The sequence below is a fragment of the Monomorium pharaonis genome, chromosome 1 (genome assembly GCF_013373865.1).
Source record: "Monomorium pharaonis isolate MP-MQ-018 chromosome 1, ASM1337386v2, whole genome shotgun sequence".
NCBI classification, from domain to species: domain Eukaryota; kingdom Metazoa; phylum Arthropoda; class Insecta; order Hymenoptera; family Formicidae; genus Monomorium; species Monomorium pharaonis.
In genome coordinates, this window is record NC_050467.1 from 9,687,295 (window position 1) to 9,706,346 (window position 19,052).

At 34.1% G+C, this 19,052-nt stretch overlaps 1 protein-coding gene across 1 annotated transcript in view; it reads right to left on the reverse strand.

Annotated features, from left to right (window-relative positions):
- Positions 1-14,924, reverse strand: part of LOC105837509 (N-alpha-acetyltransferase 40) — a 58,589-nt gene extending 43,665 nt beyond the window's left edge. The window contains exons 1-2 of the mRNA XM_036293561.1: positions 14,772-14,924; positions 12,620-13,008 (exon numbers count right to left, since the gene is read on the reverse strand). Coding sequence (XP_036149454.1) covers positions 12,620-13,008; positions 14,772-14,900 — 518 coding nt within the window. The 5' untranslated portion in view covers positions 14,901-14,924. The remainder of the gene's footprint in view (positions 1-12,619; positions 13,009-14,771) is intronic.
- Positions 14,925-19,052: the final 4,128 nt, after the last annotated feature.

The following is a 19,052-nucleotide window of genomic DNA, read 5'->3' on the forward strand; positions in this document are numbered from 1 at the left end:
ATAATATAGGAAAGTATCCATATTCAGATAAAGTTTTAATCGTTTAATTCGGATATCATAAAGAACAACAGAATGTTCTGTCCGGCGGAATTATAAAATAACACAGACACACAAAAAAAAGGTTGGTCTGGCGGACTAGACTAGTCAATTCTTATGTATTTTGATCCGCTGAATACGAATCCAAAGTCAAAATTGCAAAGTTAGCTCGCATTTCCTAACCTCAAAAAAAAAAAAAAATTTTTTTTTAATGTTGGTCTGGCGGACCAGACTATATAATCAGTCAATCCTTATGTATTTAGACCCGCTGAATCCAAATCCAAGGTCAGAATAAAAGAGTTAAATATAATAGGAAAAGGGAGTGAATTTTCTACGCTATTCATTCACAGAAGCTCAGACTTGTTATAAGTATTGAATTTTCCCCGGATAATGTGCTTACGCAAGCTTGCACGCTCCGAATTATACATTTAAGATCCAAACTGCTTTTACAAAGTGTTTTTTTGAGGTTAGAAAAAAATAAGCCAATTCAGCAATTCTGACCTTGAATTTCGATTCAGCGGGTCAAAATACATAAGGATAGACTACTCTGGTCCGCCGGACCAACATTAAAAAAAATTTTTTTTGAAGTTAGAAAAAATAAACAAATTTAATAATTCTGACCTTGGATTTGGATTCAGCGGGTCAAAATACATAAGGATAGACTACTTTGGTCCGCCGGACCAACATTAAAAAAGTTTTTTTGAGGTTAAAAAAAATGAGCAAATTTAGTAATTCTGACCTTGGATTTGGATTCAGCGGGTCAAAATACATAAGGATTAACTGATTATATAGTCTGGTCCGCCAGACCAACATTAAAAAAAAATTTTTTTTGAGGTTAGAAAATGCGAGCTAACTTTGCAATTCTGACCTTGAATTCGGATTCAGTGAGTCAAAATACATAAGGATTGACTAGTCTGGTCCGCCGGATCACTTTTTGTGTGTGCCTGTGATAATTGTTCCTCCTTGAAATATCTCCTCTTATAAAGACAACGATAGAAAACGATTATTGTTCCATAATATATATGTGATAGAAACATATAGGGACAATTTCAGATTAATTTGTATAGACTTTAAATCGTAATTTTTCTATTCAGTAAGATAATTAGGTAAGATCATATAGGAAAGTATTCATATTCAGATAAAGTTTTAATCGTTTAATTGAGATACGATAAAGAACGATAGAATTTTATAAATTTTCTATCAAATTTCTATATGTTTCTATCATTTTTTATCCAACTTTTTAGTTAGTACGCGGCGCCGCCGATAGGCTGGTAGGCGATTACTCTCTCGTGAGTCAAATGCAGCCAACCCGCTATATAAAGACCACCCGCAACACGATTAAGACAAGCAATAATCAGTTTCTTTCGCTACGAGAGGACGATGTGGAAGACGACTGCCACATTACTTTTATAATTTACTCATTTTAATTGAGTAAACGATTCTGTACAAAAAAAGTAAAATGTTCGCCTTAGCAACGTCACAAGAAACGTTTTCTCTTTCCGTACTTATATGATTCGCCATATTTTGCTGCGCCCTTAACAGCTCGATTTCTCTTCTCATTATTTGTAACTCACGCTCAGCTAATTTTCTCTCTCGACGATACATTTCTATCTCTCATTGATGGATTGTCAATGCCTCAATTTCAAAGCCAGTTTCGCCACCATCTTGAGGCATCCCGACGTCTCTGGCCCAATCATCGGTTGGATCCGCTTCTTGCAAACGCTTCAACAATTCGGTCTTGTTTCCTACAGTAGGCAAATTCAGCTCTCGCAGCTTCTCCTTTAGTTGAATCATCATATAACTTGATGACTCCTGCACATTCATTTTTATTCAAAAATGTTTTTTGCTCTCTTATTCACATATTCACACTTCTCGCACGTTTTACTCGTCACGACTCGGAACAACTTGCGTGACGCGTACTTTCTGCTTCTCAGAACACAACACGGAATTAATATTCTCACAGTTTGATTTCACCTTTCTTAATAGCTCGTATCGCCCCATGGACAAGCCCCCAAATTTGTAGAAAATATTTTTTAAAATGTTTATTTAGGGCTTAGGAAATTGGAATAAATCATACAAACTCAAACTTTCAATTCGCGAATCGTTGCTCAGAGTTAATAGAATTCTTAATTTCTATTCTTCCGGCTTGACTTTTCGGGAAGATTCGCTCGTCAAAACTCGAAAATTCTCTCGCACATTTCAAAAAACAAAACAAAATAAATACTCGCACACCGCTCACTGCCAAATTCTCGATACGCTCGCATGCTCGTACATATTACACTTCCTACAATATTTTATAAATATTTTGTGCTATTTGAGAATGCTGAGTCATTATTGAGATGTTCTGAGTTAGAATTACAATTTTCAGCTCATCCAAATTACCCGTAGCATATTCGCCAGTTTGCGTGGAAAGTCGCAAATCTATGTGGTGCAAAGAATGTTTCGCGCACGCACACACACGCACGCACGGGGGGTGCAAGGGGAAAGCCTTCAGCTCCCTCTCCCAACCGTCCAAGTCGCTAACCCATGTATTAGGTAGTTCAAGTCAAACCGAGACTTTTAAGTTTACAAAATAAAAGAACAAATATCAAAAAGCGGAAACTGCGTTTATCCTTCGACATATACCCACACATTCATCCCAAGCAATGCCTCAAAAGCCTCGGCATAGAAAGATCTGCCATTACGTCTGAACCATTTTAGAAGAGCTCGCTTTACTTCGTTATCAGGAACTCCTTTAGGGATCCAAACAGGTGGAAACAAAGTGGAAGGTGCATTTGTTTTTCGATGTACTCCCATGCTGCATTTGTACTCCCATGCTGTATTTATTCCAGCGTTTAGCTGATACTTGGAAGGCTTTGGCATGAAAAGATTTGTCATTGCGTCTGAGCTGTTCTGGGACAGCCTGCTTCACTTCGTCATCAGTGCTGAATAGTGACCTCCGAGGAACTCCTTTCCGAGTGATTTCCACCAGTTTGGATCCCTAAAGGAATTCCTCGAAGGTCCCCGTTTCAGTACTAATGACAAAGTGAAGCGGGCTGTCCTAAAATGATTCAAGCGTGATGGCTGATCTTTCTATACCGGGGCTTACCAGGCATTGGTTGAGCGCTGGGATGGATGTATGGGTGTAGCAGACGAGTGTGTCGAAGGATAAATGCAAGTTTTCACTCCTTGAGGTTGAGGATAGATTCTTTTATTTTGTAAACTCAAAAGTCCTGGTTTAACTTGAATCACCCACATACTATTTGCAATGCAGAATCGTATCGTGTGCAAACGAATCGGTGCGCAATCGGGTCCGTGTGCAATTAATTCTGTGTCCGATTTAAACGCTATGTGTCCGATCGTTGTTGTGTCCAATAGAGTCTATGTCCGATTAGAATTGTGTCCGATCGGGGCAATGCGCAATCGAGACCGGGTCCAATTGGGACTGTATTCAATGGGAAAGTACTACTGTGTCCAATCGTTTATGTGCACAATCGGAACAGTCTCAATAAAGCCATTTTTGTACGTTTTTCTAAAAAATTGATTTTTTCTATATAAGCATATCATTTTTCTATTCAAAAAGTACCTTCCTTTCACCTTCAAAATAAATACCCTTTTTTAAGCGCCGATTAAAAAACTACTTTTCTCCTTAAAATAATATATATCAACAGTAATTACTTAAATTTTTAACTTAAAATATTTAAAACTCAAAGATATAATTTCTTTGTAAAAATCGATTTTTTCCGGAAATATGTTCAAGATTTTTTTTCGACATAAAGCTTTTCAAATTTTAACATCATAACAATCAAATAATATCCTAAAAATTTTGAAATTAATCCCCAATTTTTTTGGTTATTATATCTCTAATACTTTTAAACCCGTGACCGTTTAAAAATCGATATAAGTATGCTGTATCCAGTGTGATAACGATGCGACTCGAGATAAGTGTGACAACTCGTTAAACATAGTAAAAATATAAGTAAAATTTTTATAATTCCTTCCTTGATAGTATAATTCCTTCCACATTTACTATTTACCATAGTAATTTTTACTATAAAATTTTCTCTGAATACAAAATACTGTTTTTCATGTTTTTATCCCTTCACAAGACAAACCGCGATTGTTTTTGACGGTTCCACGTCTTTGTTGCTCGATCTAAGATGTCGCTAAGGTCCGTCGATTGACAGATGGCGCTAAGTAAGGTCTTTGCACTCGCTTTCAACTATTTGGACCAAAGATGGCGACGACCCTTAAATGCTGTAATTTACACACATATTTTTATTAATATAATATGTAAATTATATTAATAAAAATATGTGTATGTGTGTTGATATACTACATAATTACTTTCGTAATTTATTAAAAAATTTATTACTTTTGTAGAATTATACAGGGTGTCTGGTATTTTTTTATGGGATTTTTATGAGCAGATAGAGTGCATGAAACTAAACAGAAAAGTCCTTAACGTTTTTCCATTTTCGCAATAGTTAACAAGTTAGTGACTTGTAAAATTTTCTGTATTAGCCCGGCCTACCGGCAAATACAAGCGCGCTGAGCGCCCGGCCGCGGCGGCCGCCCCTTTCTAACGCTTGAACCTTGAGATTGCTAAGCGCGTGGGGGGAGTTGTTACAACAAGCAACAATGACTACGCACAAGCGTAACGCTAAATTCTCCCTTTGAATTATGATAGTTCCTTACCTTTTTTAATAAAAATAAAATTTTTTAACGACAAAAAGTATGTGTGTACGTGTACATACATGTGTACAAAAAATATCAGTTTTAATGCTTAAAGAAGTAATTACTAAATTTATTTTTTTAATAAATATCGATTATTTTTAATAAAAAATATTTTTTTTATAATAGTCTTAAACGTCGTAAACGGTCATTATAAATTTTATAGAAACTGTTATCATATGCTCGAAACAAAATTTATGCTTCTTCAAAAAACATTCAAAAATTTTATCGATTAAAATGGAAATGACAATCAAATAAAATGTTTGTTTCAACTTCATATTCTTAATTAAAAATTAAATAACTAGGATATTTATATTTTTAATAAAATTAATCTTTGTGATAGACTTATAATACACGGAAAAAACTTTATGGTAAAAATTACTATAATAAGTAGTAAACGCGGGCCAAGGAGAAATTATGAAAATTTTTATTATGTTTTTCATTAAATTACGACAATATTTACACTACTTATATGATATAATTATCTGAAATTTCTTCTTACAGTTCGTGGTTATTATCATAAATAATAAAATCATACATAATTTTACTATAAAATTTTCTCCGTGTAAATTTACGAATATATGAATTTATTAAATGTTTGAAAACTTATAAACAATATTTATTTAATTTAAGAAAATTTTATGCAATGTGTGTGTGTGTGTGTGTGTGTGTGTGTGTGGAGGAGGTGATACATACATACACGAGCTAAAGAATAATCACTTTGTGACAAGAAAATGTTTATTCCTTAATTCAAGAATTGGTTTGTAATTTGTGTGTGTGTATGTGTGTGTACATACGCAAAAATGTTAAACATTATTTGTTTTATGTAAAGTGTGGTGTTTATTATCAACAGAATACTCTTTTCAGTCATTAAAGATAAAATAATTATTAAAAAAACAATTAAAAATGAATAATTGATTTTTTTAAAACTAGAATCATAATTTTTTGACGTGTACGTGTATAGTAATCAGCATAAATAGTAATAGTAATATAAAATCGCGGAACTAAGGCATAATCATTTACCTGTCACAAAGTGATTATTCTTTAGCTTGCATATGTATGTACACCCCCCCCCCCCCACACACACACACACACACACATTGCATACTAAAATTTTCCTAAATTAAATAAATATTGTTTGTAAGTTTTCAAACATTTAATAAATTCATATATTCGTAAATTTACACGGAAAAAATTTTATAGTAAAATTATATATGATTTTATTATTTATGATAGTAACCACGAACTGCAAGAAGAAATTTCAGAGAATTATATCATATAAGTAGTGTAAATATTGTCGTAATTTGATGAAAAACATAATAAAAATTTTCATAATTCCTCCTTGGCCCGTGTTTACTACTTACCATAGTAATTTTTACCATAAAGTTTTTTCCGTGTATTATAAAAATCTATCACAAGGATTAATTTTATTAAAAATATAAATATCCTAGTTATTTAATTTTTAATTAAGAATATAAAGTTGAAACAAACATTTTATTTGGTTGTCATTTCCATTTTAATCGATAAAATTTTCTAATGTTTTTTGAAGAAGCATAAATTTTGTTTCGAGCATATGATAACAGCTTCTTTTAAAATTTATAATGACCGTTTACGACGTTTAAGACTATTATAAAAAAAAATTTTTTTTATTAAAAATAATTGTTATTTATTAAAAAAATAAATTTAGTAATCACTTCTTTAAGCATTAAAACTGATATTTTTTGTACACATGTATGTACACGTACACACATACTTTTTGTCATTAGAACATTTTATTTTCATCAAAAAACGTAAGGAACCATCATAACTCGAAGGGAAAATTTAGCGTTACGCGTCGCTTGTGCGTAGCCCTTTGTCGCTTGTTGTAACAACTCCCCCCGCGCGCGTAGCAATCTCAAGGTTCAAGCGCTGGGGAGGGGCGGCCGCCGCGGCCGGGCGCTCAGCACGCTTGCATTTGCCGGTAGACCGGGATAATACAGAAAATTTTACAAGTCACTAACTTGTTAACTATTGCAAAAATAGAAAAACGGCAAGGACTTTTCTGTACAGTTTCATGCGCTCTACCTGCTCATAAACATCCCATAAAAAAATACCAGACACCCTGTATACTCGATCTAATAATGGCTCCATTCGGTACATGTACCAAACGATCGCCAAAAATCGCCTTAAATGACAGAATAATGAATGTAATGCTTTTAAATATTGAAAATTTATGGCAAATTTCTATAATATCAATTTCATATTTTTTGTATTTATATAGGTTAACAACATATTGTTTCAATTTTCACTTTTCACGCATTTAGTTTTTAGCTATATAATCGCACAGGTTTCTGAAAAAGTTCACGTGGAATGAGATTGAGCGGAAAGTGAAAAGTGAAAAGTTTCACTTGAAGTTATATGATCGATGACCCAGTCATCGAAGTTACATGACCCAGATTTCTTCTGCCGAGAACAATAGGGGTGTGTTTCGTTTCACGCATTATGCGCATGGTGCATCATTCATCCTTGTTATTCGTCAAACGTTAAACGAGGATAAATAATATCTTATACGGAACGCACTCTAGGATTCTTCTTCCATGTGTATATGTTCTAAGCTTGTAACTAGTTACTTTTTCAATGAAAAAATTGTAACTAGTTACTTTTACAAAGTAACTTTCCAACCCTGAGTGGAGTTATAGTTCAAAGTTCAAGCTTTACTTTGAGTTCTTATAGAAGTCTCTATAATATTAGGTTTATTAGCTACGTTACTTCAAAAATGACCAAAATCATCATTTTTTACTCTTTAAACCTGTTTTTTTTTTCAAAAACGTGATGTAATGGAACACTTTTATTTTTAAACTCTACAGAAAAAACCTATCGAAATGACCTATCGCTCTTTCAGAAGCACGAAAAAATATCCAAAATGTTATATAATAACATTTTCCTAAAAACAAGATTTTTATGCAGAAAAACTGTATTTTCACAAAGTTTCCCAGATTTTGGACAATTTTAATGCCCGTATTCATAGTCAGGCCTTATACTTAAATTCATCTTTAGATACTTTAGCCAATGAAATAATCCACAGAGCATCTAAAAATAAACTTAAGAAGATCTTAAATATAAGGTTTAACTATGAATACGGGCATAAGTGTCATATTCAAGCCCAAAATATAAAGATAGACTAATTTCATGCATTATGGTCAAATTTTGCCTACTTTTGGACATCATTCTTTTGACATTGAAATCAGCTGCAAACAATAAGATAATAAATAATGACTTATACAATGCAATTTTTTAACGAATAAATAAATGTAAATAAACTTTTGTACAAAATTATTAAAATTTTATTAGTGTATGTAGAAAATTAGATTTGGTAAATATTTCGATCAGGGAAGACCGTCCCGATGACTTTGTCAAGACGATGACATATATTATGAAATTCACCCTCTTAAGTAATCTTTAAAAGATTTTAGTCGTCGCTCGTGATTCGTTAAGAAGTTATTAACAAAAAAGTTTCGTAAATACGATACATGATATCTCTACTGTACCTAAAGTGGAAAAACCCATATAATACAGTACTCAATAAATACTTTATTCAATAACATCATTATTAATAGGATAAATTTTCCTCATTATTTCAAAAATGTGTAAATTATTTTTTTGAAAGAATAAGTTCTTTTGAATAAAAATTCAGCAATATAATGTTTATAATGTTTTATAATCTATTTCAGGAGTCTTCTTACAACGTGGACATTCAATGGTTCGTTTAATTATTTTAACAAAGATAACGCACTAATTCTTCGTAATTGTTGGTTAAATAGAAAAACTCGTGAAGTCGCATGTTTACTTCTTGAGTACCTATTACTACTAACTATAAGAATTCCTATAGCCTAAGTATGATTCTGTTATTGTCGTGTATTCATATATAGTATATGGGGCATTCTCTGTCAACCGGACCCCCCTCCTTCCATTACAAAAAAAAATCTTGAAAATTTCTGCTAGTGACCAAAATGTAGCTTATAACTTTAACTTTCGAAAGCACTGTGGCATTTTAAAAAATCCAATATGGCGGCTCCAATAGGGCGACTGGAAAATGTGTACAAACCAGAAAATTTCACTTATCTGTGAAATTATCATTCACATCATGATGAATTTCTACAGGAAAATCATTTTCAAGAGTATTCAAAGGTGCTCTTTCGGAATCTGGCGTCAATTTTTGATTTCACAGATCGCTAAGGGTTGTAAATAAGAGTAGAAGGCATGATTTCACAATTTTTTATGTTTTGTTATCACTTTCTTGTCTGCCATCTTGAATCCACTATCTTGAATTTTGGAAAAGTAATATCAGATTCTCAGCGATCTTAGAAACTTTAACATTTTAAGTTTTATAAAGATCAAAGCTTCACTATTTTATCTGCAATTTTAGAGCCATCATGTTGAATTTTTCCGTCATTTTAAATTTTGAAAAATTGCGCGTGCGCATATGTGTGTCTAGACATATATATATATATATATATATATATATATATATATATATATACGCAGAGTGTTTGATAAAGATTTATGCAATCAGGTAGAGCGCAGTTAACTGAACAGAAAAGTCCTTTAATGTTTTTCCATTTTCGCAATAGTTAACGAGTTATTGATTACATGGGTACACAAAAAAGTGGTGTTTTTTTTTAATTAGGAAAAAATAAGCCAATTCAGCAATTCTGACCTTGGATTTGAATTCAGCGAATCAAAATACATAAGGATTAATTAGTTTGGTTCGCCGAACCGATCACATTTTTGTGTGCCTGTGTAATTAACAACTTATTAACTATTGCGAAAATTGCAAAATGATAAACTTTTCTGTTCAGTTTAATGCGCTCTACCTGTTTATAAAGATTACATAAATCTTTACCAAACACCCTATATATATGTATATATATACATATATATATATATATATAGTATATACACCCCGATAACCACTTGCTGTGACAAATGTTGACAACAGATTCTGTTGCCAAAAAGGCTACAAATAAGAAATATATCTTGTCATTGCAAACACTATTAGCAGATATTCAGCAAATATTTAGCAACGTCTATCATCAGAATACATGACAAAATAATAGTGAACTGCGAGCAGATTTATTGAAAGTATTGATGACAGATTGACGACAAACACCAAAGTGCAAACAATGTCAGCAAATTGCCTGTAGAAATGCAACATTTGTGTGTCAAAGTACGTAACAGATTGATACCAGAAACGCAGCAGATCTGTCGAAATGTCAAATTGGCAATAAAAAGTGCGGCACCGTCAATAGGTGGCCTTTCTCGGGAGTAAAATGCAGTTAACTCGCTACATAAAAACCACTCGCAGCGCGACTAAGGTAAGCAAAAATTATCTTTCTTCGTTGCGCCTGCGGAGGAGTCCAATGTGGCGGAGGACCGCTACATTATACTTTTATGGTACAGAACTGGTAGTATTTTCATTTTTTTTTAGTGAAATTTAACTACAAAGAAATTTAATAAAATTAATTGCACTTAGAATAGATAATATACCTGCGATATAAAGGGAAATTGAGGCCCCCCTATAGAAAATATTAGATGATAAGAAGAGGGTGGGATAAATTATTCAATCTGTTCCTACTCCTGAATTAATAAATCTTCCCAGGAGACTGCTTATATCGATTCTCAAATAAAATTATAACTGTGAAAATGAAAAGATTCGACAAATCTGTCGCCAATCTGTCATCATTTATGAATACAGATATGCTGCATATTTGGCGCAAATCTGCTGTGAGTTTACGTTGCAACATCTGTTCTCAATTTGCTGGATAAATTTGTCATTGTATTGCTAGTGACAGGTCTGCTCTGGTGTTGCACCCAATTTGATATCAGGATTTGATAACAATTTTTGCTTGCAATTGGGGCGCACTCGAGGACACAGTAGGCCATAGTTTTGGCAGCCTGATTCCGCAAGAAATTTTTAGCAGTCTGCTGACAATTTGGCAGCAAATGGTTAGCTGGGTATATATATATATATAAAGTTTTGACGAATCACGAGCGGTGGCTAAAATCTTTTGAAGGTTACTCAGGAGGGCTTTCATAACATGTCAAGGTCTAGGTCATCGTGGTAGTCTCTCCCAATCGAAGTATTTATCTTAGATTTAATCTGCCCTGACAGATATTGGGTTCAAACTCATGTCATAAGATCATATCGACGTGACATAAAATTCTGCTAAATAAGACACTTTACACTTTTGAGATTCTTTGCAAAATGAATCGAAATAGTTGAAATTATGCGAGAACTGTCGGGAACTACCAAAAAAATAACAAAAACTGTCAGCAAAACGTACGTTTCGTAGATAATACGCAAAAAAAGTCGGCTTAAATAATTAAAATTAATTAACGGAACTCTTTGCAAAATGCGAAATAGTAAAGAACTATAGAATCTTTGAGAACTATAGAAAAATACAAGTTTATTTTTCTGAAACTGAAATGCCACCTCAGGTTTAAAAAAATTTTTTAAGATTAATTTGGTAAAACTATTGATATATAGAATTAATCAAGAACTGTAGAACTATTGTAAAACAAGCTAAAATTTCTAAGAAATAATTGATTTTTACGATTCGGTGCGCTACGTGAACTTAGCGCACTATATTTTTGAATCTAATTTGTTTTTATATCTAATCAACTGAACTTTTGAAAATTCTTCCATAGAACTCTAGAATTATTGTAGAAAGAATACTAGAACTCTAAAGAAACTTTTGAATTTTTAAATATGGTGTGCCAAGTTCACGGGAGTCCAAAATAGTACACTATGGCGTAGCGTCACCAAAGCGATTTTTTTTACACCACTTGAACCAAAATTGAGCAAAAATATATGTTACAGAGAATATTCTAGGGAATATTTATGTTAAATATGGTTGGTATAAAGACCTATAATAAAAGATTCGCCAATGGCGAACACAATTTTGATTGGTCACTTGAATCACGTGGTTTATCCGCCATTGCGTACCCACGCTGGGTAAAGAAGAGGGGAGAGTGCTTTGTGCTGAGCAATATAGGTTAAAGGAATGTGTCAGAAATTATAAGGTAATTCAATCTCTGCACTCTCGAGAGTCACTACATTTTGACGATACTCAGGAAGAACAAGAAAAATTAAATTTGCAGCTGCTATATGGTTGCGTAGAACTTGGAGCAGGCTCGCATTGTTTACTTTTACTATCCCCACTACTCCAGATTCCAGCCCCCCAGCCCCCATCCAGTCACCAGTATGGGTACAAGATGGCGGACAAGAGTCACGGTGGGGGGCCATTGGTGCATCTTTGATTCTCTTTGAGTATATATACATGGAGGAGGAATTGCTATGGTTTCATGTAGACCGAAAGTGTGTCCAAGATCTGTACGAGAGAGAAAGGTATATCATGCTACTCGCTTTTTCTGCGCATGCGTTAATATCATTATCTGCACCGCAGTTTGAACATTTCTTGTGCACTTCTTGTGCACTTTTGTACTTATTTACGGATTGTATGTGTGTGTAAAACATACAATGCCAGCCATTGTACATATAGCGTTTGACGCATGCGCAGAGAGAGCAAGTATCATGATATACCTTTCTCTCTCGCACAGATCTTGGACACACTTTCAGTGCTGGCATTCCTCCTCCATGTATATATACTCAAAGTTGATTATAGGTCTTTAGGTTGGTGTAAATAAAAAACATAACCTCCAAAAAATTTTTTAAAGATTAGAAAAAATGTTTAATCCATATTTTCTGCCAAAAATGTATCTTAATTTTTTTTAGAAAAATATCTCTCTCTAATCTCTAATTGATATTCATAACATATATTTTTTTCATCAAAATCGGTCGATCCGTTTTCAAGAAAATTGATTTACATACCAATATAATACCACGTCGCCATTATCAATGTCAAATCGGAAATGCGAGAAGCCGATGAATTTGTCATCACACAATGCCACCAGATACCATGCCGTATCTTCTGTCAGTTCCGTTTGTTTTTCAGTCATGTTCCAGCCCCAACTGGATCGTTCATACATATCCTTCATGTTTCTCTCCATAATGTCCAAGATCCAAGTAAGACACTTTGATTGTGCGTTCTTTGCCTTAACACAAACAAACTTGATTGTGTCGTTATCCTTTGTAATGTATTTGTGGAATTTTGGCAAAGCTTCCAAAGGGTTTGCCAGGGCATTTGCTTTATTTATTAACTGTTGTTGCATCACTGCCTTTTCCGCTAAAAGTTGCCGCCTTGTTTTTCTAGCCTTCTTCTATAAAAACGCAAACATTCGAAAGTCAATTAAATTTCTAGCAACAACATTGCACTAATTGTATAGGAAATTGAGTAAAATGAATTAATTTTTGCACATCATATCTCTACAAATAAAGTGATACAGCTCAAAAATATAAAAAATAAAATTGTTGAATGGAATAAAAAAGTTATGTATTTTAAAATTAATTATTTACGCCAATGTTAAATATAAATCAAAGCTAATTATAAATTTTGACACACACTCAACAGAGACAGGGACGTGATTTGTCCCTCCTATATTTCATGATTCCAAATCCTCTGTTGTATGTGTTTAAAATTTTTTAATATCCAAAATTTGTTTACTGTATCTTAAAAAAGCATGTAATGAGTCTTTTTTCTACAATGTCGATTGATTTTCTTGCTGTGCTTACTTCATGTTGTGAGAGTAATCACTGCGATTAAATTTTGACAGCTGTCAAATTTGTATAGATGGTTATTATCTGAACAATTATTGGTGTAGTTAATTATCGATGTTTATATAAAGAGCTATAAGTATTTCTAAAGACAATCTGAATTTTCTCTGGTTCGCTTGTGCTGCGACAGAACAATGGAAATAGATGTTGTATGTGTAGGATGAAAGCAAGGGCCTTCACCCGTTGATGCAGGTATGTGCATGACGTTGAACCTGGCAGGGGGAAGGGGGGGCACCGACCGAAAAGGATGTGGTTCATTTGCACTTAGGCACAGGTGGAAAGTGTTATCGTGAGGAGGATCCTCTCTGGGGTGGTAGTACATTACATGTAATTAATAAATGTGATTATATTTTGTTATGATCCACTTTATTACACAATGTGACAGTTATACATCTGTGTTTGCTGGGTTACTATAATTAGTATTCGCCTATATGAAGATTTCATAAGGCCTGTTCTTTGGCTGCATTCTGATATTCACTGCCAGTACTGAAAATCTATAGTTAACGTCACATACATTGTAAATTTTTAGTACTAGCAGTGAATATCAAAATGTAGCCTTTGGCGCTGCACTGCTTTACCGCAAGTTAGAATATGAAAAAATATATTTGTCTTATTCTAGCTTATTGTATTAGTGCAGTAATGCAGCGACAAAGAACAGGTCTATAAGCATGTCACAAGTTACAGCACTAGGATATAGTGAATAATTATAATACGGCACGGATGCAAAAAAGTTGGGTTGTTAATATATCATTTATCTATATCATAAATTCAATATAGTTATAGTGAGAGGTCTTAAAAAAAGCCTTAAAAAATATCACAAAATCTAACTCAAGTGTTATCTAACTCAAGTGATATGTATTTTTTTAAAATCTTTTAATTGTGCCAATTAGAAATAAAGTTTTTTCAAAATATAACTGTTGTAATTATTTTAAAAAATTTAGTGGTACATCTCATCTAAATGTCTTTCTGTTTCAATCTCAAATAGTAAATTTTAATGAAATATAAAATTATCACAAAGAATTAAACAGGTAACAGTGTATACAAACACAAACGTAAGTCATTCTAGGGTTAATAACTAAAAAATTATATTAAACTTGTATAAAAATTGTAATTAAATTTAAATAGTACTTGATTAAAAAGTCACTCAATAACATTCCAGGGCTACATTCCAAAACGTCCTTTCCGAGAAAAATTTTACTCGATGTAATATAGAATACGTTACGTGTACTATATATTTCGAGTAACATTTTCCTCGGAAAGAACGTTTTTGAATGTAGCCCTGGATATTAATTGCAGTTGGATAACTTACTTGCATGATCAACGTTCGAATTCCAAGACGTCCCGCTTTTTTCATTCCCATATAGGTTAGAGTTACTTCTCTCTCTAGGGGTGCGTTCCGTTTCACGCATAGACCGCATGAGACGACAACGCATCGCATGAGCGCATGAGTCCGTTCCGTTTCTCTATGCGCAAAAACCAAAATGGCTGTCGCGCATAGACATCGCATGAGCTGCCTCACCTGGGGCTCGATTCTTGAATTCATTCGCAAGAGAAACGTATTCGCAAATTCTGTTCTTGCAGAAAAGTTGGAACCTTATTGGCTATCGTATGACCTTTAACCAATAAATTTGCACTTTTCTGAAGTGGGTATTTGCGCATACGTTTCTCTTGCGAATAAATTCAAGAATTGAGCCCCTGGGGCTCGATTCTTGAAGTCATTCGCAAGAGAAACGTATACGCAAATACTCGCTCTAACAGAAAGTTGTAAGTTTATTAGTTAATAGCCATACGATAGCCAATAAATTTCTAACTTTTCTGTAAGAACAGAATTTGCGAATACGTTTTCTTGCGAATGAATTCAAGAATCAAGCCCCAAGAATCGAGCCCCTGGGGTACGTTCCGTTTCACGCATGATACGCATGATGCATCGTTCATCCTTGTTGTTTGTCAAACGTTAAACAAGGATGAACAATGCATGATGCGCATAATGCATTGTTCATCCTTGTTTAACGTTTGACAAACAACAAGGATAAACGATGCATCATACGTATTATGCGTGAAACGGAACGCACCCCTCGAGAGCTAAGGGCCACCGCACAAACTCTTCCATAACGCGTTACGTTACGTTAAGTACTCCATACGAACCTAAGTTGTACTTAAAATTTAACTTAAATCAACACACTAAGGGCCACCGCACAAACTCTTCCATAACGCGTTACGTTACGTTAAGTACTCCATACGAACCTAAGTTGTACTTAAAGTTTAACTTAAATCAATGCACAAAGAAATCCTTAACGTAAGAACTTAAGAACTTACGTTAAGGATTTCTTTGTGCGTTGATTTAAGTTAAATTTTAAGTACAACTTAGGTTCGTATGGAGTACTTAACGTAACGTAACGCGTTATGGAAGGGTTTGTGCGGTGGCCCTAAGATTCGACTATGAATTCCGGCCTATGTGGTGGGGCGCGGGAGACCATTCCCATGCGCGCATGAATTGCGCATGGAGTGAAACGGAACGATCTTCAAGTTTTCCATGCGCTTCATGCGTGAAACGGAACGCACCTTAGGGCCACCGCACAAGCTTTTTCGTAACACGTTACGTTACGTTAAGTGCTCCATAAATCTAAGTTCGTACTTAAAATTAAACTTACATCAACGCACAAAGAAACTTTTAACGTAAGTTCTTAAGTTCTTACGTTAAGGATTTCTTTGTGCGTTGATTTAAGTTAAATTTTAAGTACAACTTAAGTTCGTATGGAGTACTTAACGTAACGTAACGCGTTATGGAAGAGTTTGTGCGGTGGCCCTTAGCAGTATTTTGTTACGTATGTAAAGACCCCCGCACACAGGGGTGGGGGTAAGGCTTATGTACGATATAACAGGTATTTCCTTCTCTCTTACACACGCCTGCGTGTGAGAGAGAAGAAAATACCTGGTACTAAAGACCTATAATCAAAGATGCGCCAATGGCCCCCCACCATGACTGCTATCCACCATCTTGTACCCATACGGAGACTGGATGGGGGCTGGGGCCGGTGGCTGAGGTCTGGGGCTGGGGTCTAGAGTAGTGGAGATAGTAAACAATGCGAGCCTGCTCCAAGTTGTACGCAGCCATATAACAGATGCAAATTTAATTTTTCTTGTTCTTCCTGAGTGTATCGTCAAAATATAGTGACCCTCGAGAATGCAGAGATTGAATTATTTTATAATTTCTGACACATATTCCTTTAACCTATACTGCTCAACACAGAGCACTCTCCCCTCTTCCTCGCCCAGCGTGGGTACGCAATGGCGGATAAACCATGTGACTCAAGTGACCAATCAAAATTGTGTTCGCCATTGGCGAATCTTTGATTATAGGTCTTTGGCCGGAATTCATAGTCGAATCTTATTCAAGTTCCAGCTTAAGCACGATCTTGAAACATCAATGCTGTTATTTCATTGGTTAAATAAGTCTCAAGTCGGCTCGAACCCAGTGAACACATTTTATAGCGGCAATGGTTTAGTTTACATCGTCAAAACCTTAGTACGCGTATTAAGTTTGGTGCGCACCAAAGCCTTAGTACGGGCGCGTTTACATCGAATGTACTAAGCATGTACTGTGAAAAATATAATACAAATTTAATTCATGTTGATGTCTCCTACTAAGACATTTTCACACCGGTTTTTAGATTTTAGCACTGAGGTTATGCTCAATTGCTAAATTCTCTCTAAAATGCGTTTTATGCGTTTACATCGACATTTGTATCACTTGGTACGCGTATCAGTTTAGTACGATACTCCTACTTGATACGCTCGGGTTACACGACATTTTCCCGATAAATGGAGGCGAAAAGGTTGGTACCAACGAAAATTCCTATGGAAACATCATTTTATTTTTTGCAGGTTAGTAACACTGTTCAAGTAGTAATCTGTTAGTTTGAGTAACCTTTTTGACATATGCGCGCGCGCGTATATATAAATAATAAAGTAATAATAAACAGGACTGAGTAAGAGAAGTTAATATTAATATTAACTTCTCTTACTCAGTCCTGTTTATTATTACTTTATTATTTATATATACGCGCGCGCGCATATGTCAAAAAGGTTACTCAAACTAACAGATTACTACTTGAACAGTGTTACTAACCTGCAAAAAATAAAATAATGTTTCCATAGGAGTTTTCGTTGGTACCAACCTTTTCGCCTCCATTTTTCGGGAAAATGTCGTGTAACCTACGCTCGTACCAAATTGATCCGGCAGCGTTTACATCGTGCGTACTAAATATTTAGTACGAATTTGATACGAATATGGTACCTGATACGCGTATCAAATGCACGATGTAAACTAAGCCAATATAACATGGAAGTTACATGTAATTTAACATTGTTATTCTTGTGATATGTAGGTGCTATATGACATGGAAATAACCTGTTACGTAATATTTGTTATACGCAAGTGATCTAGCTGTTATACATCGTTTTGGCGTTACAGTTATTCAACAAAAATTGTATAATCGTAACATCGTACGATAGGTACGAGGCTACCTACTTGAGCCGTTACAGGCCGATATCAAACAAAAATAATCTAAAATTGATTTAACGTTATTATTTATAATGGTAACAACCTGTTATATTTGTAAAAGACGCTATGAAAAAAAGAATGACATATCGTTTCATTTATAAGTATGCATATTAACCTTTAGAGAACCGGCATTTTTTCATAAAAATAGTGATTTTTTAAGCAAAATTTTGTACATATTTATAACGTATCATAATTTGTCGTGCAAAATTTTGTTCATCAGAGGACAAAATCTCTTTGTCCTCCAAAGATTAATAAAACAATACATAATAAATTATAAGTGTAATAATTATAAATTTAATAAACATTTGATTTAATAAATTTAATAAACATTTAATAAAATGTGTTATTTAATTTAACCTTTCTAAAGTTTTAAAACCTTTCTTTAGTTTTAATTTATATTTTTTAAATATTTACTTTAATATTTTTAAAAATTACATACTGTGCATTCATTAATTGGCATGCATCTTTTAAATCTTAAATTATGTATCACTTGATGAATGCACAGTGTTTTGTAAGCAATTTTTTCTCGTACGAGTTCAAGAATCGGGCCTCAGATTGTATAGTTCGGACCTGTTTCTATACGAAAAAAGACAAAATATATCCACCTCTCTGTCGTTTTCCCCGCGCGCGTCACAACGCACCAAGGCCCCTCTATTAATATAAGTTCTATGGTTGGAGTGAATAGGAGCATATCGGGGCATGGTGACGCAAACAATATACGTTATGTAGAAGTCTGTGTGGCAGCCCTAAAGGCTATCACACACGAAATGACATAAAGCCGCCACACAGATTTTTGCATAACGCATAGTGCACGACGCATAAAAGAATCAATCAATATTAACATTTTATTAATCTTTAAAAGACCGAAGTGTCCAAGTGATATTAAGGGGATACTAAACTGTTGGTTAAACTTGATCAAGGTCGATAATGTAGTGTCATTTGTGCACATGATCATTAACAAAATTTTGTATGTATTTCTTTTGTAGATTTGGAAATCCTACTCCAAAATTAAAGTTTATGTATTAA